The sequence below is a fragment of the Anabas testudineus genome, chromosome 12 (genome assembly GCF_900324465.2).
Source record: "Anabas testudineus chromosome 12, fAnaTes1.2, whole genome shotgun sequence".
Taxonomy (NCBI): Eukaryota; Metazoa; Chordata; class Actinopteri; order Anabantiformes; family Anabantidae; genus Anabas; species Anabas testudineus.
Genome location: NC_046621.1, coordinates 18,632,338 through 18,657,035, shown reverse-complemented (window position 1 = coordinate 18,657,035; position 24,698 = coordinate 18,632,338). Strand labels below are relative to the sequence as shown.

Sequence of the window (24,698 nt, the reverse complement as noted above, 5' to 3'; positions counted from 1 at the left end):
AGTGCTCTGCCTCGAGCCTAGTGTCCTTTTAACACTTAGCAGCAATAACTTTATTAATTTCTTTACAAATACAATAATAAGTATTAACGAAACAATTGATCAGATTCTCCCTGCAAACGGCATGGATGGTCTTGTATGTAGAACAGTTCTAGATTCATTTGTAAGACCACACTCATACTTAGACTGCTTCTAACTTTCTAAATTCATTTTAGCAATGAATTAATTTAAACCATCAACATGTCTCTTGGACTCTATCCCGACTAGACTGCTCAAAGATGTCTTACCTTTGATCAGCACGTCCATATTAGATCAGGTCAATCTATTTTATCAATCTATAACAGGCTTCGTACCACGGCCTTTTAAGGTTGCTGTAGTTAAACTTCTACTTAAAAAGCCTTAGTGCTGCATTTGACACTAAAGATCAAAACATTTTATTACACAGACTGGAACATGTCATTGGGATTAAAAGAACAGCACTAGAGTGGTTTAAATCATATCTATCAGATAGATTTCAGTTTGTACATGTTAATGATGAATCTTCCATGCACACAAAAGTTAGTTATGGAGTTCCACAGGTTTCTGTGCTTGGAGTGATTATTTTTACTCTATATACTGTATGTCGCCCTTAGGCAATATTATTAGAAATGCAGATGATATCCATCTATTTTTTTATCTATGAAACCAGAAGAAACTAATCAATTAGTCAGATTTTGCATGCTTGCAAGCATACATAAAATACATAAAGGCCTGGATGTCCTCCAATTCCCTTCTCTTAAATTCAGACAAGACAGACTTTATTTAGTTTGGTCCTCAAAATCTCAGAGACACTATGTCTAATCACATTCTCACCCTTGATGACTTAGTATTGGCCTCAAGTAACACTGTGAGAAATCTCTGAGTTATCTTTGACCAGGATATCTCCTTCACTTCATACATAAAAGAAATCTCTAGAACTGCCTTTTTTCACCTGAGAAACATTGTTAAAATTAGGACCATCCTGGCCCAAAGTAATGCTGAATTATTTACATATATATACATATTTCTCCTACGTTAGCTTCTCTCCATTGGCTCCCTGTAAAATCCAGAATATAATTTAAAATTCTTCCCCTCACTTATAAATCACTTAATAATCGGGCTCCATTTTATCTTAAAGAACGCATAGTTCCATATTTTCCCTGCAGAACTCTTCGTGCTTACAGTGCAGGTCTACTTATGGTTCCCAGAGAGAGAACCAGCTCCTAGTTCAGGTTCAGGAGGCAGACACCCTCTCTACAATTGAAACTAGTCTTAAAACTTTCCTTTTTTTTTATAAAGCTTATAGTTAGAGATGGATCAGGTGACTCTGAAACATCTCTTAGTTATGCTGCTATAGGTTAGTCTGCTGGGGAACTTCTGATACACTGAGCTCCTCTCCTCTCTCTATTCAAATGCCACCATTGCATGTCATTATCTTTGTGTCTTCTCTCTCCCATAGTTATGCTTCCTCTTCTCTGTCTCCCTCTTCTGTACTTTTCTGCAGGCATCTTTGGCCTTGTGTATTTCCAGAGTGCAGTTACTGGGTCTACCGACCTGCCCAATGTTTTTGCTGCTTATTGTTGTAGTTTTTTGCTGCCTGCTGTTCTTTTCTCTCTTCTCTTTCCATTCACCCCAACCGATCGAGGCCGATGGCTGCCCACCCTGAGCCTTGGTCTGCTGGAGGTTTCTTCCTCTAAAGGGAGTTTTTCCTCTCCACTGTTGCCTAAAACTTGCTCAAATGGGATTGTTGGGTTTTCTGTATCATTTTTTTGTATAATTATTCTCTGTAGGGTCTTAAACTTGGCTCTGTAAAGTGCCTTGAGATGACTTCTGTTGTGATTTGGCGCTTAACAAATAAAACTGAATTGAATTGAATTTATTCCACAGGTAATTATAAATGCTGTGCTTTGGGTGTTTCTTCAGTCAAGCTGTCAGAGTGCTACTGGATGTTGTCACAAAAATAGGGCATTTGGTGCTCTAGTAAGTATTTGGGGCAGCAGGACAGTGTATGTGGGATTGAGTCATGTCTCCCAGTGCTACAATTTCAAAATTAGAGAAATGTAGAATATCACCAAATAATATAATTCCTCTTTCACAGAGCCCAGAGGTTGAAGGTAATTGACCAGGAGTTTGAGGATGTACAAAAAAATGAGCTCCATTCATAAAATGTTAAACCAAAAATTGAATTAAGAATGTCTCCTTTGTGACATGTTGTGACTTCAAAATAAAGTATAGACAAACACCAACCTTATCCTTTCATTTAATTGATGGACACGTTTCAGCTTTTGATCAGTAATTGTTGTTGTTGTAATTATTATGATAATGTTTTTCAGTCTTTTGCTGAAACAGGACAGAGCCATGATCAGACCATCACATGGACTCACTTGGTCCAATGTGACATTCGGTGATGAAGATTTGTATCAAAGTTTGTACAGCTCTACACAAACTAACGAAGTGATCAAACAAATTCACGACTCAGTCTTAGAAAATTATTTATTGGATAGATTCAGTTTTATTTAAGTTTCAGAAAATAACATACAAAATGACATAAACTCACAGGAACCCAGACTCATTTCTACTAAAAGGAAAACGATGTGAAACTAATCAAATAAAGTGTTGGTGATATAAATAAAATAAAAAATAAAATAAAAAAGTGTTGGTGACATCTGTGTTCTTATGAGTTAAAAGATGGTGTGAAAACATTTCAAATAGTTTTGGACTCGTGGTGTTTACTGCTTCTCTACTGAGCTATCAGTGTGTGTGTGTGTGTGTGTGTGTGTGTATGAGAGAGAGAGAGAGAGAGAGAGAGAGAGAGAGGTGGGCGGGCACTGGATCAGCTCCATCCCACCTCGGAAATACCAACCAGGTGCTGCAGCTCCTTCCTTCCCGACTCTTCAGTCCCCGGAATTTCCCCGCGGAGCTCCATCGTTTGCACCGCGGCGCAGTGACGGGAAGAACCCGCAGTAACCAGCAGCGATGTCCTCCCAGTGACTGAGCCCTCCCTCCCCCCAGTTCCGAGCCCCACGTCCCTGCCTGCATGGCTCCCGGTCGTCCGGCCGGACAATAGACGGTCCTGCTGCTGCAGCGTGTCGTCCTCCAGCCGGGGCAGCTCTCGGAGTTACTGCCCGGGATCCGTGCAGCTCTCTCCGCGGCAGCAGATGGCTGGACACGAGTGGGAGGACTGGTTCGAGCGGGAGGAACTCATCGGACAGATCAGCGACATCCGAGTGCAGAACCTGCAAGGTAGGAGCATCCCGAGGTGTCCGAGAACAACACAGAGAGAGCAGGGAAGGCTCAGCGTGGCCTGGCCACGCATGCACACAGCAAACCGTGTGTGTGTGTGTGTGTGTGTGTGTGTGTGTGTGTGTGTGTGTGTGTGTGTGTGTGTGTGTGTGTGTGTGTGTGCGCGGGTGACTTTCAATAGACTTTGCAAACTTTGGATACTGTTTGTTTGGCTCTCTGCAATCACTGCAGCTGATTGCATGGTGCAACTCTTCAGTCAGCATTGAAGCACAGATCCTCAGCTGTTTACTTTTACATTTAGTTATTTAGCAGAAGCAAGTAAGGTGAGAAACAAAGCAAACAAAGATCTGAGCCGAGGAGGCGAACAGTGAAGTAGTAAAGAAAGTTCTGAGTCTGTGCATATGTGTGACATGCACATGTCATAGACAGGTGGATCAACATCACTCATCAGTGTCTGGTCAACAGCTCACATTCATAGATGTTATTAAGTGAAGACTTTCTCTGGCTCCACCTGCTTCAGTGTGAGGAACTGCTGGGTTTATCTTTATGTTAGGAAGCAGAGTAACAGCTTCGGATTTCCCTCCTCCAGCTCCTGTTATTCCAGAGGAATCCAGAGTTCAGCTCTGAGTTTCTAATGTCTGGATTTTAAGTAATTGTTAGTTAGTGTCATCCTCAGTAATCATCATTACATTATATTGTTTTGTCTTGTGATCAAAGTGGTTCATGGTGCCACTATACTTTATTAGAAGTGCTATCTCCCACCATATCACTCCACCCCTCACATTTCTGATGCTTCTGATTTCTTCAGCCAACATTCACACCGTCATCGGTCTCTTGCCTGAAGTGAGCAGCTAACTCTGTCCGTCTCTCTCCGTATGCTCCTCTATTATGTTATTCACGTGCACCAGGGCACGTCGGTACGTATCGGTATGTCAGCTGTTCCTGTGTGGAGTGTTGCACAGTCACAGTTTCTATAAGAAAAATCTAAGTGACGGATCAGTTTAAACTTCTGAATTTAGATCATTCTTAGGACTAGATGGATGTGCAACAAAAACACGCACATAAGTACATTAGAGGCCGAGCTATCCTGACTTTGAGTCCCCGCTATGGGTTCAACTCTAAAAACACAAGAGCAGCAAAGCAACTACACGTTAGACCATTCCTTCAACATGAACAGTGTTATTGGTAAATATGGGTAAGAGAACACAAATACTGGCTCACAGTCAGTGTCGGCTTTAAATCATCTCTATATTTGTGCATCTGATTATACTACATTCTAATTCAGTGTCTTTTAATATGTTGAGACAACTTTAAAGGAGAAATGAACATCTTTACCATCTCTTCACCAAAACATCCTCTAAAGCAGGGGGCTCCCAACTGTGGTCCTCAGGGACCCCTGCCCGGCTGCTTATTCAGCTACCTTACCCACTGCTGGTTTCCATGATCAGGTGCATCTAGACAGCTAGAGGCTGAAGATACAAATTCATCAAGACTTTTGATGGTTTTTGATGAGATCAGTGAAATATTTTCAGAAATTCCACTTTAGCTGCTGGAAGTTTCTGGAATGATTTGTCAGACAGAAGATCCAAAGTCAAGTATTCTCATCCATATAGGCTGCCCATGCTGGAAGTCAAAAATGTAGGCCACATTTAAGGTCAAGGGTCTAACTGGGGACCCTCAGGTCTGTGAAGCAGTGGGGAGACGTGTTGTCTGTATTTGAAAATACAGAGGTTTCTCTGTTAAAGATGTAACATAGTGTTTTCTGTGTGTTGGTTAACCATAAAAGACACAAGACTACAAGGTACAGTGTAAATGTGTTGTTATTACAGTGCAGGGGATATTAGCCTATGTGTTGAAGAAGCAGGATAAAACCATAATGTACATTACTTTATTAAGAAATCATCAGACACACAATAAGAGAGTGTCCAACAGCACACCAGATTAAGCATTATATAAGATCCTATCTTCTCTCCCACCAGCTTTTCAATTCTAAAAGTTAGCATCAGTTACAGGATAAAGTTCTGTATGTGTCTGGTAAAACTACACATTTCACTCATTGGGTAGCTTTCATGGATTTAATTGCATGTTTATCCTCTTTTGGAAAGCAGTAAAATTAACAGTTAAAATAAAAAAAATAATTAAATTAAAATGAGTGGTGTATTTTTTATAGATACATATTTTTGTATAAAACACAAGTGATGGACCAGTCTCATCTGCTCACAGGTCCTCACAATTGATGGCAACAGTTGGAGATGACACAGAATAACCCAGTAATGTGCTACTGCACATTTCCAACTCTGCTCTGCTGATTGAACTGGAGTGAACCTGTAAATCATGTGGGAATTTTAATATCATGTAAGTGTGGTCAGTTTGCCAACAAGGCTTTACTGAGATTAAAGGAGCGGACTAACAACAATTGCTCTTTAACGTGGAAGTAATTGATTTAATGAGTGTGGTAAGAAAGAAAGCTTTGTTCATTTCTAACCCAGTTCATCGCAAAGCCTGTCACAGGCAAGAATGGACATCTCCTGATGTGCTCAAACCCTCCTTTCATATTCAGGTTTTGGCAGTGAATACTAGAAGAGTAGAGTAACAGTGTCCTGATGTGGAGCAATAAAGTCAAAGCTGCTAGTCAGAGGTCCTGACCTGTCCTACACCCATCAACAGAAACCAAACTAATGATGCTGGTTTTGCTACAGATTGCAAAGCCAGACATGTTTATTTTTGTCTTTAGAGCAACTCTAAACTAGTCTAAAGTTAGGCAAACTATCTACAGATGGAGACTTAACCAAGAAGTGGGCGGCTAGTCAAAATGACCCCAAGAGCACAACAAACACTCATCAGTGAGGTAAATAAATACCCAGAGAGACAGCCAATGATTTGAAGGCATCATTTGAACTGGCTCACATCTGTGTTCATGAGTCTACAGTAGGTAAAACATTGAAAAAGCAGGGTGTTTATGGCAGGGCACCATGAAGGAAGCTGCTGCTTACTAAAAAGAACATTGTTGAAGTTTGCCAAAGAGCACATTGTCACGCCACAGGATTATTGGCAAAATGCTTTGTGGACTGATGAAACTATATTAATTTGGAAAGAACACATAAACCCTCAATCTGGCATAAAAAGGGCCCTGAATATCATCATGAAAACATCATCCCAATTGTAAAGCATGGCAGAGGAAACAACATGATTTGGGCCTGCTTTGCTGCATCGGGGCTTGGCCAGCTTGCAGTGATTGGGGTGAGAAGATAAATTCCCAAGTGTATCAAAAAAATTCTTCAGGATAATGTGAGAATGTTTGTACGCCAGCTGACATTCTGTAGAAGTTGGGTGATGCAACATGACAATGAACAAAAACAAAATCTGCCTTTTGGAGTGGCCAAGTAAGAACCCAGACCACAACTCAAAAGAAATGCTATGGAACTACTTGATGAGAACCACACACGTAAGACGTGAAAGGGAGAAAATGACAGGGTTAAAACAGTTCTGCGGGAAGAATGGGCGAAAATAGCTCTTGAACATTGTGCAGGTCTGATCCACAGCTACAGGAAGCGCCTGATTGAAGTTATTGCTGCCGGGAGGAAATATTTTAGCAACATTATACTTGTTAATACTCTTGACTAAGATGAAGATCAGATCATATTTTATGACAAATTAATGCAGAAAACCATGAAATTCCAAAAGGTTCACATACTTTTCTTGCCACTGTATGAAGTTGGCCGGCCCCCTCTGTACCAGAGACAACACACACAAGAGGATTCCAGTCAACTTCCGTTTCTTATTGCAGTTGGTGAGCAACTGTTACCTTGGAAACGCACAACTGTGAGTCACAGCCACTTTGTCAAGACAACACATAGAAGATAAAAATCCATGGGATGTGCTACTAGTAATTCTAATGTTCTCTTTTATCTAAAAATGAATTTTTTGTTCTATTACTGGTCAAATGTTTGTAAAACAATTGGAGGCTAATCAAATCTGTCCAGTTTAAAGGATAATCCTGCTTTATGTGTCCCTTTTTGCCAATTTATCCAGCATTTGTGCACCAGTAGAAATCCTAAGTGACGAGAGTAAATCATGTTTTTAGCCACTTTATGTAGAATTAAAAACTGAAGCATGTGCAGAAAGGAAAAGGGCCTGAATCCTTTCTGAAGCAGTGAGTTGACTGGAGATTCTCAGTACACGTTGGCTGCAGGAGGGCTTCAGCCCTGCATGTGATTCTGGGTACTAAACAGAGCATTTTCTTAGATCATCTCATTCCAACCTCTTGAAAAGATGCTGAAGTTCAGTGTTTTTTGTTTTGTTTTCTCTGCCACGCTCACAGACGAGCTTGAGACATCTGATGAGTGGCTGTGATTCTCTGCATGAGAAGCTGGAGGAGCAGCTAGCACTTTAAAACAATGGCCTGGAGGCTGTTACATAACACATCAGACCCTGCATTACAGCGCTGGAGTCCCTGAATATTCCCACATCACACATACCGTGCAGCGCTCTGTCTCTCTCGCCTTCCTCCCCCCATCTGTCTCTCTCACACACACATGCGCACACAGACATTCAAACCCACGCATAAACAGAACCACACTCCCTCCCACCTCATTGGGAAGCAGGTTTCTCTCCGAGTGCAGTTAACATTACTGGTGTGAGCTCAAGTACTGTGCTAGTTCAGTACTGCATTCTACTATTTTTATATAGCATTACTGTAAACCATAGCAACCAACATTGAAATTGATGTAATAGTCACATAGTGACTCTAATGACATCATCAGAACAAACTCACCTTGGTCCTGAGCTGGCTTTACAATTGAGGGTATGGAGTTAAGATTTGGATCTTTACCAGGATGAAATGCTCTAAGAAAAGTTGCAGGATTGATCATAGAGTACTACAGATCATGTGGCATTATGGGCAATGTAGGATCCAGCCCCTCCAGAATTTCCCAGGTCTCTCATTAGCATATCAGTTTCTTATCTGCACATTTATTTCAGTGCAGTTCCTTATTAAATGTTATGCATGATTTGTTTTTGTTTTTTTTAATGTGATTTTTCAAACCATAGTTATTTCATTTGAGACTTTTATGCTGTCATTTAAACAAGTTTCCAAGGTTACACTGCTTATTTAATCTTGGCAAATTCAGGCTTTCTGTGGAGGGTGCAGGAATGCCCTGCACTTCCCAGTCATGTCATATAAGCCTTGCCCTTGCGTGTGCCTTTTGATTTTTGAATGTCTGTGTTGCATGTGCGACACCATGTTGGTGATTGGCTCATTGGTTGGAGGAACCGCAACCCAAACACTTACTTCTCAAAAAATACTGGGTCAATTTTTAGCAGTTCACGTGTAGATTTGTTGCAGACAGTGGTTCCTTTTGTGTTGTAGATGTTTTGATTACATTAAAAAGTCAACTTTCAAAGTCTCATTTTGCATATGATGGTGTGTTTTTATACTTAAGTTCTTTCTTCTTCTTTATTAGTTAGTTTTCCTAAATTAGATCATTAGATCATCACATGTATTGTATTGCTGGATTCTTACAATACACAACCAGCTATATGTTTGGCTTCGCCTGCTTTCTTCTTTTACAGCAGGATGTCTATTGTGTAGGCTGGTCTATGGCTCCCCAGGCACACTCTGTTTTACAGTATAAATGTGTTTTCATCAATGTCTGTTCCATCAAATCTTTGGACACACTTTGATTTAGAACATCATTTAGTACAATTGCCTTGTACAGTCTTAAGAAGTCTTAAGAAGTAACCTTTGCAGACATTCCACCTCCTCTTTTATATTTTTTCCATTGTTAGCGACTCTCCGATGACCACAAACCACCCAGTAATAATATCTTTCCTGTTTTCTTGCTGTAAGTGCACCTATTATTTGCCTTTGTGCACATTTCACATTTTATTAGGTGTGATACATTTAGAGAAAGTCCAAAGTTTAGGTCAGATTTGTGGACATTGAACAAAATTGTAAGGCTGAATTGGCTGAATTTGCAGAATCAGTTGTTGAGATTACACAACCCTGGTGGAGGATCCAGCATTTTTTAATGCTTGTCCCATAATGTGTGCTTGACATCAGCCAACCTCTGTGCCTCTTCAAATTGAGTCTTTAATGGAAGATATATGAAATACATTAGGAAATGAAAGCAGGTAAAGAAATGATCGAGATGGACATTTCACCAAAATAGTTCAGGATAAACTTGGAACCTGTTTTGGCTGTTGCTAGGCTACAGTGTGTCCCCCCTGTTTGAGGACCAAAGTAACGTTTATCCCAAGGCTGACAAAGACAGCTCCAGTACAAAGTTTCTATTCAAAAGTTCTTCTACTGCATTATGAGACAAAACACGTTCAGTCCTGGGAATGTTGTCAGGTGTTGAGTATTGATAACATTAAGCCTTACAGTGTACCGCCCTGTTGACCCTATGCTTCAAATACCTCAAGTGAACGTAGTGTACGTCATCTAAAATGCACATTCGGGGGGTTTTCTTGGTCCCAGTCTTTGCCGCTGTCTCCCTCACTGAATTGTCTTGTCATTTCTTCATTCCTCTCTTAGGCATTACATCTATAGTATGTCTTAATTAAAAATGAGCATGTGAAGCAGTATTTCAAGCACACAAGCACATATTTTTAGATTGCATTTGACATTATACTTGATAGTGAATTATACAATACTGTGCAAAAGTCTTAGGCACCATTTGCTTTGTTCTTTTATGAACGATGACCAGTATTTATTTCTTTCTCTTTTTTTTTATTTTTACATTAGAAACACAAAAAGTGGTTTCTTGGCTTTTGCCTTTCCACAAAAACATTTCTGGTCAAGCATCTTTAGGCTGCGGAAGAACCAACTTGGCTTCAACATGAAGCTACCAGATGCTGAACGAGGTCCTTGCTGGACTTTTGATCTCTCAAAGAAGAAATTCTGGGAAACTTCTCATCAGATCTTCCACTTCTGTTTTTGTCCTTGACCTTTTTCCAGATTCCTCTACAGAGGTTCCACTAATTATTTGTCACTTTAGCCACATAACGTTAGAACGAACATGTTTATTCTGATATTTTTGTGTTTTTTATCACTGTGAACATATTTCCTATGTGCACTAGCTGTATTCTAATCAAGTGACTACAATATCAATAAATATAGGTATATAGGTATAATAGCACTGCCTTTTGCACAGTACTATATATTACACAAAAAATATTTTATTTAAGCAAAGAAAAGCCTATTCTGTGCTCTGTGCAAATACATTTATTTGCATGTTTGCTACTTGTTTGTGTGTATGTTGGCATTCTGGTTTGTGTGGATGCATCCAGTCCAGTGCAGTAAAGAAGTCGATCTGTTTCTAGGCAGTAACATGCGTTACGGATTTCCCAAAAACCATGGAGCAGAAAATCAAACTACGACGTGTCAGAGTTCAGACGAGCTAAACAAAGAGGCTTCTTTCACAGTCCTGTTGAGACTCCACTATCTGAGTTTGACTGTCTGCAAACAGCAGTGACAGCACAACCTCTGCTCACATTGTAATGAATGTGACTTCTCCTGCTCCTGGGCGCAGAGGAACGTGTGCCGAGTCCCTCAGCATCCTGGAGCAGTGTGGGTGGCACACAGCCTCAGTTATGCTAGTGGAGATCAGAGAGGGTGGTGACAACAGTCTGTTCTTATGAGGTAGCCCACCCATTCCTTCTGGATTTGCCCATCCATCCTATGAGTTACTCCTGCTCCAAAGAGAGTTTCAGATGTCTGCTTCACAGCAGATAAACTCTCTCTGCACAAACCATCACGCTGATAATTACTGACTAACAACAGGATTTATGGGGCAGCACATGTTGCACATGGGACTATGACAAACAACTGTAAATGATATAGCATTGAAGAGCTGTTTCCAAAATTCACTAATTGTTAGAGATGCTCCTCAGTGTCCCACTAGTGTTAACCCAAAACTTCACTAGCCTGTCCCGTGTTTGGTATTGGTTGATGTAAGCAGTAAGCAGCAGTAAGCAAAGTCAAAAGGTCAGAACAACAGAGGAGCTGTGTGGACTCGGTTAACATGATGCAGTTCAGCAATTCTTCTGAACAGGTCAAATACATTTTCATTTTTATTTAATTACAATCTTAATTCATTGACTTTTTTGATGATGCATTGTTATATCAAGAGCTCAAAGAGTGATACTCAGCAAAGGCTGCTGATTCTCGATTACTAGGTCACTCCCTCATCCCCACAGACTCTGTATTATTTTCAACAGATTTAAACTTTTAGAGTGTAGTAGTCACCAGAGTGCAGCTGTTTTTAGGATTAGCTGTGCTAATGGTGACCGGCCTGTCAGTTTACTTTGGCACAGACTGACATATCTTAACAGATACCAGATGGATTTTCTTGAAATTTAGTGCAGACAGACATTCACATACCCATGTACAGAGATAAACTACTATCACTTTAATTCCTTGATGTTTTTCTATCATGAGGTCAAAATTAAAGTGCATGCAGAAGGTCAGAATTACACATTCCTAGTCATGTCCAGTGATGAATGTATGATTGATATAACATTCTCCTCACTCTGTATAAGGAAATATAAATTACATCACACATATTATTTAGCTGACTGTTATGAGCTTTACCCCAAAAACAAGGTGAAACGAATGGAAGTCAACAGATTCAACACCGTATGTTGTATACTTTGGAAACACTTTTAAGATGTATTCAGATTTTATATAACTCTAGTGGGAAATGGAAATGGTTTGATGTTTCCTAGTGTAGGTGTGTTGAAGTGCAGGCTGACAGGCCACATGATGAATAAACACCTACCTTAAGTGGAGGTGGTGATGAGAGATCAGTGGTATTATTCAGTTGGAGGGGGCTATGCTAAAGAGTTTCTGCTGAAGACATAAAGATATAATGTCTTTCTTTATTGCAGCTGAAAACACAGAGATATTCATCTCCTGCAGTGCTACCAAGCTGACAGTCAGCCAACATTGGGCCATCAGTGGTCTGTTGCCCGACTTTGCACTACAGATACCAAAAAAACAGGGATTGATACCAGTTTCATTTGCAACTTATCAGAGACATCACTGATTTAGAAGGAGCTAGAAAGCATCTGTGGTGAGTGAGAGAAATATGAAAAGCAAAGCAAGTTTGTATATCTTTCAGTCTTTCAATGACAAATACAGACTACCACCACTGACTTTATTTGTGCATGTGCAAAACCAGCACATTCTCATCCCACTTTGCGCTTTGCACTTATTGTCTCAATACAGTACATGTTATCGCTACTACAAGGTTTTGGTGTCTTGTTCAAGGATACCTCAGCATGTAGCTAGGAGGAACCAGAAATCAAATCACTGACACTGGGGTTTGTGGATGACTGCTGAACCAACTGAGCTATGGCCACCCCTGTCATTATGTGACACTCGGATAAGAATCAGAACATACACGCTAGCTGGTTCTAGTCTTTGTGGCATGTTCAAATGGCTTTTAGCCCAGATGAAGGCGATGTGAGGTGTTGCAGCAGTTGGCCTCCATCACCTCTTGGCTTGGTGTGACTCTGCACTTAGGTTACAGATTGTAACTTTGACAAAATACAAGCTCTTACTAACTTTCATTTGATTTCCCAATTGTTGTAGTTGATTTCTGTAGTGTAATTGAACGTAGAGGATGGCAAAATAAGAAACGAAATGTCAAACATCCACATACTGTACAACTGAAGAATCTTTCAACATCGGTGAAAGCTAAGCAGAGCTGTAAAGGATCCAAATGAACGACATTAGCAGTTACAACTGTCCTGTGAAATGTTGAACCCTTTTGTAGTCTGCCCTAAAAGGTGCACAAGATGTGAATAAAACAAGACCAGCAGTACCTGGAGTAGTTGGATCTGCAAAATCAATCCACTTTGACTGTACAAACTTAAAAACCTGCATTTAACTTAACAAGTTAGGTTTAATGGATTTAGTGATTGAATTAATATTTCCAAATAGTCATGTTGTTTGAAAGGAAAAGTTATTCCTGTTGTTGCTCATCTATTTAAATTAGATTTTGTTTTATGGTAAATTAGTTTTGCCCAGTGTACTGGGCTTTAACTTTTACGACGTCAGTCTTTACCAATCAGTTACCTGAATTCCTACAGCATGGTAGAGCAGAGTGCTTCTTTTATAAAGCCATACTCATTTCCCTCTCTAAAAATACCTTGACTCCTTTTAGAAGGTCAGTTTTTCTATTGCGAGATAAACCTTTACCAGTGTGTGATGTAAGCCTGGGTTAGCTCACTCTTTATTTCCAGTTTATGATTGGTCTGGAAGGCTGGTATTTATGAGTTGCAGGTGGTTTCACTGCTGGAGCAGAGAACTGGGCTGATGCACACAGACACACTGAAGCAGAACTGCTTTTAAGGCAATGATGACAGTAAGCTGAGTGTCTCATCATGCATTGTTGATGATGCACTCATGTTGACCTGCATTGCCTGGGGGCGTTCACTGAAGAGGCAAATACTACAAAAAACAAGAAAAACAAAACAAAAACAAACAAAAAAACAATCCCACCAGAGATTGCTTTTCAGTTTTCTAGTGGTATGACCTAAACCCCTGTAAATCCATAACCTGATGTTTCCCTTTGTTTTCCTTCTGAAGTCAGAAAAGAATTGATGCCATCTTTGTTTACGTGCATGTAAAATGCTCAGTTTACCTTTAAGCACCTAATAAAACCATCATTTGACTTTACTAAAAAAAAATCACTACAATAGACGTTTGTCTGAAAATACTGTTGACAAATTTAAGGAACTGATTATTTTATTTTAGAGCCATGTAAAAGAGTACAGTCATCTTAACTTTACTCCAGTACAAGTCGATTATCTTGTGATAATGTTGATAAAATGCAGCCTCACTTAGAACAAGACCTCCCTTGTACCTGGACTGCTTCTTCCCCAAAGATCATGCTAATTTAATTTAAAAAAATTAATTAATCTAAACCATCAACTTGTCTCTTAGACACCATCCGGATTAGACTGCTCAAAGATGTTTTATCTTCAATCAGCTTGTTCTTATTAAATCAGATCAATCTATTATTACTAACAGGTTATGTACCACAGGCTTTTAAGGTTGCTGTAGTCAAACCTCTACTCAAAAAGCCTACTCTTGACTCAGATATTTTAGTAAATTATAGACCAATATCTAATCTGCCCTTTATCTTAAAATTCAATAACCTGAATGAAGATTTCCAGTCAGGATTTAGAGTATATCATGTTACAGAAACAGAACTGGTAAAGGTCACTAACGATCTTCTATTAGCATCAGACAGCACACTTCTTTCTGTATTTGTCTTGTTACAGTTCAGTGCTGCATTTGATAGTATAGATCACAACATTACACAGATTAGAACATGTCATGGGGATTAAAAAAGTTTGAAAGCAGACAATTCAATGACAATGCGCCTTATACTCCGGAGCGCCCTATAGCGCGGAAAATACGGTACTGGATGAGGAAGTTCATGTAGGCTGGTGCTGTTGAGTTGACCATTTTGTAGGCAAGGGTCAAGGCTTTTAACCTGATGCGGGCAGCTACAGGAAGCCATTGCAGTAGTCCTGACAAGATATGACCAGAGTCTGCAAAGTGATAGCAGAGGCTGAAGCAGAGACAATGATCAATTGGGCCACTTTTCACCCACTGATGAAAGATACTGAAGTTTATGCAGTATCTGTAGCTATTACTGTATTGAACTACTATCGGGCTAATTTTACTGTTTTGTCAGCAGGATTTCAGCTGCAGTTCTATCTTATTTCAAATGTGCAGTGACGTACCTTATATTTCCCAATTGGCAACATAGCAGGCGGCATGATGGACGACGACATGGAGGAGTTGGTTTCAGCGTCTGTAATAGTTAGAGGACTCCACGTTAGTGAATCAGCCACAGCTACACAGCCAGCGAGTACAAGGCCAAAAAAAACAAAACTCTAGAGATGGAGACTTGGAAAAAGCACTGTGTATGACAGGACAGGGATGAGCTGAATGAGATTTCTGATGCAGTGATGTTAAGGATAGCTGTAAAAACTAGATACTATGATCTGCACTACGAGATACCCAGCTACATATTCTTCCAACATGGCCATTCCACTGCAGTAGTCCGAATGCTGTGACAAGATTCAATTGTAAAGTTCAGTAACTTGCAAAATAGAATTAAAATCCAACATGAAATTGAATTGTGATAAAACCTTGAATTGTGATACTGCTTTAAAAAAATCATGACATGATTTTTTTGGTATATTGGCCCCTCCTAACCCAGTGTTCTTTTTACACACCTCTGCAATCCTAGTATTAAAGAAGAGGTGTAACATACACAACTGATGTGCAAACATAATTCTGAAAGGTTTTCTAATAATAAATTGGCCTTTTGAAATTATTAACTTGCATTGATAAACACAAAATATCTGTTTTTGATTACATCATTATGAATCATGACCGAGCCTTTGTTCTCATGGAACAGAACATCTACATTTTCAGGTTTATCTGTGTGGTTATTACTATGTCACCCAGTCACTCAGCTCTGAACATGCTTTGTGTAAATACACTTATCAACATACAAGTTATGAATAGAACTAGAAAAAGACAACACCCCTCTGGTCTTCTTTATGCAGAATTGCCTAGGTGTGGCATATAAACATGTTACAGTGGATATGCCCTATATAGTGTGGTTAAGAGGAACTAACACATTATATATGCATATTCTTTAAGTTTAAGTTTCAGTCCAGCCACACTAATAGACTGCATTAAAGCATCACATTACGTCTCATCAAACACACAGTGAAGTGAAGTGAATGATAATTGTGCTGTAACAGAAGATTTTATCTAATGTTGTACTCACAGATTCATCATTTAGTCAAGGCCTTGTGTCTACTGATCTTATAAACAATGAAACAATATGGTTTTTGTGTGCACATAGTTTGTAGATTTTTAATTTAGGTGTTTATCATCCTGTTTAAAGACACTTGATCAGGGTTTATAGCACTGCTGTTCCAAACCACTTTTAACATAGTGACTCTATAAAACACAAGACACATTCCACATTTTAATAGTGACATTGTGCTAAGGAGGCAGTGTGTGGTCTAAGGGCAATGACACAGGAAGAGCACTTGCCGCTGACCTTTGACTAGTGATTACATAAACATGCTGAGTAGATTATAGAAAGAGGTTGTGTTTCTGTTGTGCAACTAAAACAAGATGACTCAGAATAAGGAAGATGATGATTGCATCATCACAGATAACATCGCACTCCTCTACATATATCAGATCACTTCTTCATTCGACCCAGTCTCTCTCCCAAACTTTACATACTCGCACTCCACTTGTCATCTTCCACTGGAATCCTGAGCAGTTTTCTTCCCTAGTCTCTGCTACCCTACCCCCACCACAGGTCCTCTCTACCCTGACACAGCCACTGACTAATTATCAACCACACTTTAAACTTGTCTGGATAGTTTCTGCCCTCTCTCTTCAAGGCTTACCCATACATCAGCTCCTAATTCATTGCTCACTGACCAGATCCATGAACAAAGCACTATGCTCAGGAGTGCTGAGAGGAAGTGGCCTAAGTCCAAGGCTCCATCTGCTCTAGCGGAATATCAGAGCCTGCTGATGTAATTTTCTCACAGCATCACAAGGCAAAAACCAGGACAAACTCAGCAACACCATTTACACCAGGAAGCTTTTCTCCACTTTTAAGTCACTCCTCTATCCCCCTCCACCTCTCTCAATGCAGATGACTTTGCTATTTTCTTTACCAATGAGTTAGCAGACACTTGCTTCCAGGTCTCTTTTTCAAACAGAAACATACTACCAACCTCACCTAACAGCATATCCCTCACCTTGTCTGCTACTCTGACTGAGGACGATGCATCAACCCTTCTGCTATCACACCAACCTACCACCTGTTCTCTTGATCCTATCCTGTCCACTCTTCTTCAAACAATTGCACCCAAACTGATTCCAGCCATTACACAAAACATTAACTCATCTTGGGCACCTTTTACACCCTCATTTAGCAGACCCAGATGGCCCCACCCTTTTGGAGAATTAGAGACCTGGAGACCTGTCTCTCATCTTCTATTCCTGGACAAGATCCTTGAACAACCAGTCACAGCCATCAGCTGAGTGACGTCCTTTCTAGAAATGACCTCCTAGATGTCAACCAGTCTGGCTTTAAGAGTGGTCACTCCACAGAAAGGGCACTCCTGGTCATGGAATCCCTGCGTGTTTCAAAAACTGCAGCTCAATCTTCTGTCTTAATTCTACTTGATGTATCTGCATCCTTTTACACAGTCAACCACCAGATCCTCCTTTCTGCACTTTTTGATTTGGACATCACTGGGACAGCTCTGGCCTGGCTTAAGTCCTGCTTGTCTGGACATACCTTCCAGGTATCTTGGTATCCAACTCTGAATGCCTCCGACCTTCACTGGTGTGCCGCAAGGCTCAGTTCTTGGTCCTCTACTCTTTTCCATCTTTACTACATCCATAGATTTCTTCACCCAGTCGCATGGTGTTTCCTATCATTGCTATACTGACAACACACAGCTCTTGTCAATTTCACTGGATGACATAGGGTTCACAGTGACAGAAACCTGTGGGTGGTTGATGATCAACAGCTTTACTGACCACATCTCCTCTGTCTCAAGGGCATTCAGATTTGCCCTTTTCAACCTTGGACTTCAACACAACTCATTGTGTGGTCTCTGGTCTTATGTTGGCTTGACTTATGTTACACCACTTTTCAGATCTCTGCACTGGCTTCCTGTTGCTGCCTGCATTTGATTCAAAGCCCTGCTACCAGGAAATTATAAGTTCCAGGATATTCAGACTAAAACAAGCAAAAGTTTAAACGTTGATCAGAAGTTTGTAATATTATGTGAGAGTATTTTACAACACAAAAATTGAACTGTGAAGTTGCTGTGTGGTGTAGCCCGTTGTGTTAAATTATTTTAATGCTAAAATAATTATGATTTATGATTTATGATTTGACTTGGAGATTCTAGTGGGTGAAAATCACTGGGAAAGAAAAACCTTCTCCTTACAACAGCAGAGTCACTGGGACAGTGGAAGTTGTACCTGCTCATTATCCAAGTTTGTCATTTAAGCAGAAAAATAAAACTCATACTTTTCTTACTTCATGACTTATTAACCCTTAACAACACATCAGCTTAATGAGTAACCTCAGCTGAGCTGCACAGATGGTGATTGGTGTGTATTTTATCTTTTAGTAGACATGTCCAATAGGTAAACATGATGTTAATCATGTGACAGCATGAATGGACAAGCACAAAATATGGCTCAAGGTAAACACATTTCTTGTTTTACATTTATACTGAAAACATTCATGTGACTTCACTTCTCATAACACTCTGCCAGCAAACGGTGCTCAAATCAGTGTCTTTTCACAATGTTTTTCACATGTCGTGAAACAAAATATGAAATTGATTGATTTTATATTTAAAATGATACAAAAATGTAGATAGTTTACATGCTGCGTGTGACAAAAACAGTAATTCCTGCAACACACAGTGTAGTTCCCACAAAGCATTGAGCTCAAAAATAATGGACTCATCCTAGGATTACATATGAGGAGAGACAGGACAGATTAGATCCACAGGAAAATTACATATGAGGAGATAAAGGAAAGATTAGATCCACAGGAAAATTCTGAGATCTTTAAGAAATTTAAAGAACAACTGGCCTATGAAGTACACTACCATTCAGAAGTTTGGGCTAACTCAGAAATGTAAAAAAACATTTCTATAAAATATTCATGAAATGCCAGTTTGCTCTTTTCTGTGAAGGAAAAGGTATACAGTGTCTTCATGGAATAACCTTCATTTCTCATAGCAAGAACAGCCTGGTGTGTTTTAAAAGATATTGTTTAGTTTTAGGTTTTGTTGAGTCTGTAATTACATTCATAGTTGCTTGCTCCAGACCCTCAACTTGCTAAAATAAAGCCAGTTTTACTGCTTCTTTAATCAACCGTTTTCAGCTGTGCTAACATAATTGCGGAAGGGTTTTCTAAACCACTAATTAGCCTGTTAAACTGATAGATGTGTATTAACAAACACAATGTGCCACTGGAACACAGGACTAATGTTTGCTTAAGACAAGATATAATAAGATAAGATTGTATTTATCCCCCAAAGTACAGATTCATGTGTCACAGCATAAAACATTAAAAACAATACAACAAAATAACAATATAACAAAACAATATAGTACCATACTAAAAAAACAGAATATGTAGATATACAATTAAAGGGGTGAGAAACAGTAGATAACAAATTGAGTGAGCACATAACGGCACTGAATTGACAGGTGTATTTAAGCTGAGAAATTAGGTAGATCAGTTTGAGGTTATATAGATCACTTGAGTTTGATGGAAACAAGAGATTGAGAAGTCTGATAGGGTCTAGTTTGCCGATTTATCCATGTCAGCAGGGCTAATAGCAGGCTAGCTGTTGCCATGTGAAAAAAACAATGCTGTATCTATATGGTATGGTAACTTGTGCCTCCTGAAAAAGTCACATAAGGATATAAGTAAGTATCAGTAATATATGATATTTTATGAAATTATTTAATGAATAAGTTGAATTAAAAGAAAAATTTAGACTTTGCTGTGATACATTTATGTATTGGTGTTGTTTCATGTAAAATACTAATTTCAAAGACTAAACTAGACATTTAGTTTGTGAGTAAATAGTGTTAACTGGTAAGAGATAGATCTGAAATAATGATACCAACTAGGGAAACTGATGATTCAGTCCAAGACACAAGGGCAGAAACAGCCTGTATGTGAACTCTGCAGTTATGTAATATCTCTGGCTGATGTAGCACTGCAGTCTAAAGGGATGCCCCTGTCATAGCTGCTGGATGAATATTTCAGTAGGAGAGCTCTCCTGTCATTTTTCATACTTTGGCTATTACCTTGGGTTGCAGTCACAATCCCATCTGATTATGATGTACAATGGCACATAAAAAATAGAACAGCAACCATTAAAAGAAATATTTCTGAGAGAAGATCTATCACTTTGTGGTGTTTTTTATATTCCCGAGCCTGTGTTCAAAGTGAATTTGGGATTTGCATAGGTGGTTCTAGAACATATGTAGGCGTTCCTTTTTACTGTTTTACTGTCAGAGGGAAAAAGTCTTCTTGTTGCCTCTAATTGGCATCCAGGTGTGAATTAAGTGTTGTTAATCTCTCAAATTTGAGTGTAATAAGGCATAATTTCCCTAATCAAGTTTCAAGAAAATTGCTGTAAAACTAAAATGCTTTTTAATGGATAATACATTTAATTTAAATTAAAATCAATCTCATTTAAAAAGTTTAATTTAAATTACAAACCATAAAGCATGTTATCTAACATTAATGTTAATGTTGAGCAAAGACTGACAAATTGATGCCAGCTAAGTGTACTCGGGTCGTCCTATTCTTATTGTCTGTTGGGTTATTAGGTGGTGTTCTAAAACATCTGCTTAAGAAATGCCTCTGCTAATCATGCTACTTTAGGTCCCTGAAATACAAGTTGGCAGTACTATTTATTTGAACTCATCATACCTATAATTTAGGGTTGTCCTTAGGTCAGGAATCCATATCATCTGATTTGTTACATCAAACTAATTAGTACCTTGATGCAAAATCAGAGCATTAAATACAGATTTCAGTAGTCACGTCCTGGTTTTTTTTGAGTAAAGACATATTTCACCATTGTAGCACAGCAGCCAAAATGGCCAAAATACAAATACAAATACTAATACTAATGCAAACACAGTATTAATTAGTGATATTCCAATACAGATTTTTTGGTCCCAGTCCAAGAATGCTGCTCTGTACAGTCTGCTGTGAGGGAGAACAGTGCTACAACACCAGCAGGTTCTGATGGACAGACCTCACAGTAAAGAACAGATCATAATTTCATTGGCTATATTTTAGTTATTAATTTATAATACATAGTTTATTTGAATTCCTGATGTTGTTTGTAGAGGCTGCATTTAGTACTTATATATGAGCGGCTGGATAGTGTAGTGGTAACATCACTGCCTCCCATGTGGGAGACTGGGCTTCAAATCCCACCTGTGGCCTACCTACCTTAGGCAAGACCTCCTCACCCTGCCTACCCTTGTACTTGTAAGTCGCTTTGGATAAAATGTAAATGTGAATATATAGTATATCAGTTGGATACCATTGGACGCTAATTTAATAAGCCTTTAGGTAAACTGTGTCTGCCTTCTTGGCTAAAAATAAAAAAAAAAACTCATGAGTTGGTGGTGGAATTGTTTTTTAGCCCGTAGTTACTGGCAAATTGAAAGATAAACATAAACACAACATAAGAGATTCTGATTGGATAATGTATTTGAATTGAATTCTACTGTGTACTGTGATTCTGGTTATTCCTGCTCCAAACCAAAACCAGTTTTAACCTGTGTTTTACCACAGGACGAACTTAAATCTCCTATGTTTTTTTTTTTTTTATCAATTTTTTTTTTTTATTAAAATCATTAAATATACCAAATAAGTGTGTACTACAAATAAATGCGGTGGCAAAACTGTTGCTGCTTAACTTAACTCCTGCATCTAAAAGGTTGGGAAGTCTTGAACAATAGGTGCTAACTCTGCCAGACTACCTGGCTCACTGACAGCTGTAATGTTTACTTGTATGTGTAGTGGTTGCCATAGTTGCCATTAAGCTTGTTTGTCTGACTTTCCTTTTTTTTTTTTCTGAAAGTTTATCATCCTACGCCTGGTGGAGATGGAGCTTGGGCCATTCACCATGGGAGAGAAAGAAATGGCTTTATTTGTCATTTGTCACATTTTACATGTTACAGATAAAAAAAAATTGGTCCTCTGCATTTAACCCATCCCCCCGGGGGAGCAGTGGGCAGGTACACACAGCGCCCGGGGAGCTAGCGTGGAGTGTCTTGCTCAAGGACACACCTGGTGTCTGTGACGGTGTTTAAACCCCGAACCTTCTGTATCTCAGGCCAATGATCTACTCATTGAGCCACCAGGCCACCATGTTATAAGGTGTAACGGGTTCTTTTCATCTGTGTAAATATGGTTTAAAATATGTAGTGGAAAAAAATGCATGCTGTAGTATGTGTGGGTCTCATCACCATTAATCCTCCCTGTGGGGCAATAAAAGACAATAAACCTGTGTACTTTGGTTGGGATTCACAAAGCAAAGAAACACTCGTTGCTAGTCTAGTTATTTTAGGAACATGTGATCATTTTTAGTTTGCATAGAGCTACAGTAAATGCTGATCATATTTGCTTGTTCCCTCTGTGCTCTTCCTCCTCCTCTCTAATGACCAGATACATGTATGCAGCAAAGGGATGGTCACATTAAACACATCAGTCATGCTCCAGTCAAAAGGCTGCTGTACTCCTCTGGTATTGGTACATCAGCTGTGCCTCCTCTGTTTGCATGGCAAGCAAATGAGACCAAGCAGGGTGTATGAAAGCTAGAGAACATTTAGACGAAGTGAATTCACACAAAAATGAAAGAGAGCAATTGGTAATATTCCATGTGTGGTAACGAAGCCCCGAGCACTCCCAACTGGTGAAGTCCACCCTAAAGTAAAAGATTTTCTATTTTCTGAGGCTGCAGCAGAAAGAAAGGTACACGTATCAGCATAGCCACCCCCCTGCTAGATACAGGGCCAAAGCAGCAGCAGTTCAGTTATGTAAATGGTCTGCACTTATATAGCAATTTCCTACTGAACTGGTACTTTTACACTGCTTCTCATTCACCCACTCGCACACACAGGAACACACCGATGGCAGAGCTGCTTTGCAGCTAACCTGACTCACCGGGGGGCAACTTGGGGTTCAGTATCTTGCTCAAGAACACTTCGACATGTGACAGGAGAGGCCAGGAATCAAACCAATCCCGCGATTGGTAGAAAACTTTCCAAGGCAGAAGGTAGAACCCTTCACTCTAGTTCTTTCCTGCCAAGCCACACTGCTACACACAATGTTTGGCGTTTGCCAAAAAACTGTCAATGACAATCACTAGAGCCCCCTATGAAGAGTAGATTTTGAATTAATAAAACGTATTATTGGTAGCCAGAAGAGGGTGGGGAGGAAATAAAAAAAGGCTCCCTGAAAGGTCTGAGTTTCTATGCATACACACACAATAGCATTAGTGGCTGCTATTTAAACCTCCGGAGTCTCTTGCTGAAATCCAGAGTAGGCTGTAGAGCACTCAGGTGCCAAGACCTGTTTCACACAAACATGTGTTACCAGTATGTTCAATAATCTAATTTATATACTGTAACAGTCTCGACTGATGGACTGTCAACATCTTGCACATATCACATGGCACAACAACACACCTTTGTTCTAATGAGGGAAAGTAAATCATGCTCTGTGTAGGACAATCAGTCACCTCAAGATTTATGTTTTTAAATGAAATAGAAATTTGAACAAATGTAATACAATATGTTTTATTGTGACAGGAGTAGAGTGTGCAATGTTGAGAAATGTTTGTTAAGTTTGAATCTTGGCAAAATATCAATTTTTCTCAACTTCTCAAATTGGCACAATGTCTTCTCTGATTTAGTCACTGACAGTGTTTGTTGTTTTCCTTTTAAGGCACTTGGTTGGTTGGTTAGTGTGGTTTTGTGCAGGTACACTGGCTGGTGTGGTGCTTGAATCACATTTGGAAACAAATTATCATCTTGTCTTTTCAGAGCCAAACCAGCTCCATGCAGATGATCCACACTGTGCAATTAACTGACTGCAAGGATACTGCTGTCTGTATTTTGTCTTCTGGTGCTATTTCTTTCATTTTTAACTTCAGCCTTGCATTTTTGGGCAGCTCCACCATCTTAATTTGTGGCGGTGTGACTAACCCACACTAGCACACTGCATGCACTCTTCACTGTACATATGCAGTATTCTGCATGATGCACTACATGATGCACTGAATGTGTGTTTTTGTTTGCTTTTTACCTACTCTATACTACTGAACAACAATTTCAAGTCTTCATTTGGATTCTGTTACAACTGTTGCTGGTAACCTGTGATATAGGTGTGACATCTGATTTATATTATTTTGACGTCTCTGCCAGTTGCTGAGGAAACTTGGGAGTAGAGCTGAAACTATTCATCCACTAACAGATGAACTAATAGCACACCTGAACCATTGAATGTCAAGTTGCACCCTGGGTAATGTAGGCTCCAGGTTTTACAAGAAGAAAGAATGTATGCAAACAGAGGTCTATGGTTCTGCTGCGTTGTTTAAACCCCCAAACCCTTATGTCAACCTGGCTATCTGCTGCATGTTTGACTTTGACTGCAGCAGGCATAATAAAGTACATCACAGGTGTTATCCAGTGACATTCTTTCAAGCTTACACACACATTTGTACAAAGCACCAAACTAACAAGGCAGTACATACAAGGATATCATTAGGCCTCTTGCCTTCATGTTGCTCTATGACTCAGA

General features: G+C 39.5%; 1 protein-coding gene across 1 annotated transcript in view; it reads left to right on the top strand.

Moving 5' to 3' along the window:
* The first annotated feature begins 2,841 nt into the window (after positions 1-2,841).
* The window catches only part of clmn (calmin), a 39,119-nt gene continuing 17,262 nt past the window's right edge, over positions 2,842-24,698 (top strand). The window contains 1 exon segment of the mRNA XM_026354774.1: positions 2,842-3,258. Coding sequence (XP_026210559.1) covers positions 3,174-3,258 — 85 coding nt within the window. The 5' untranslated portion in view covers positions 2,842-3,173.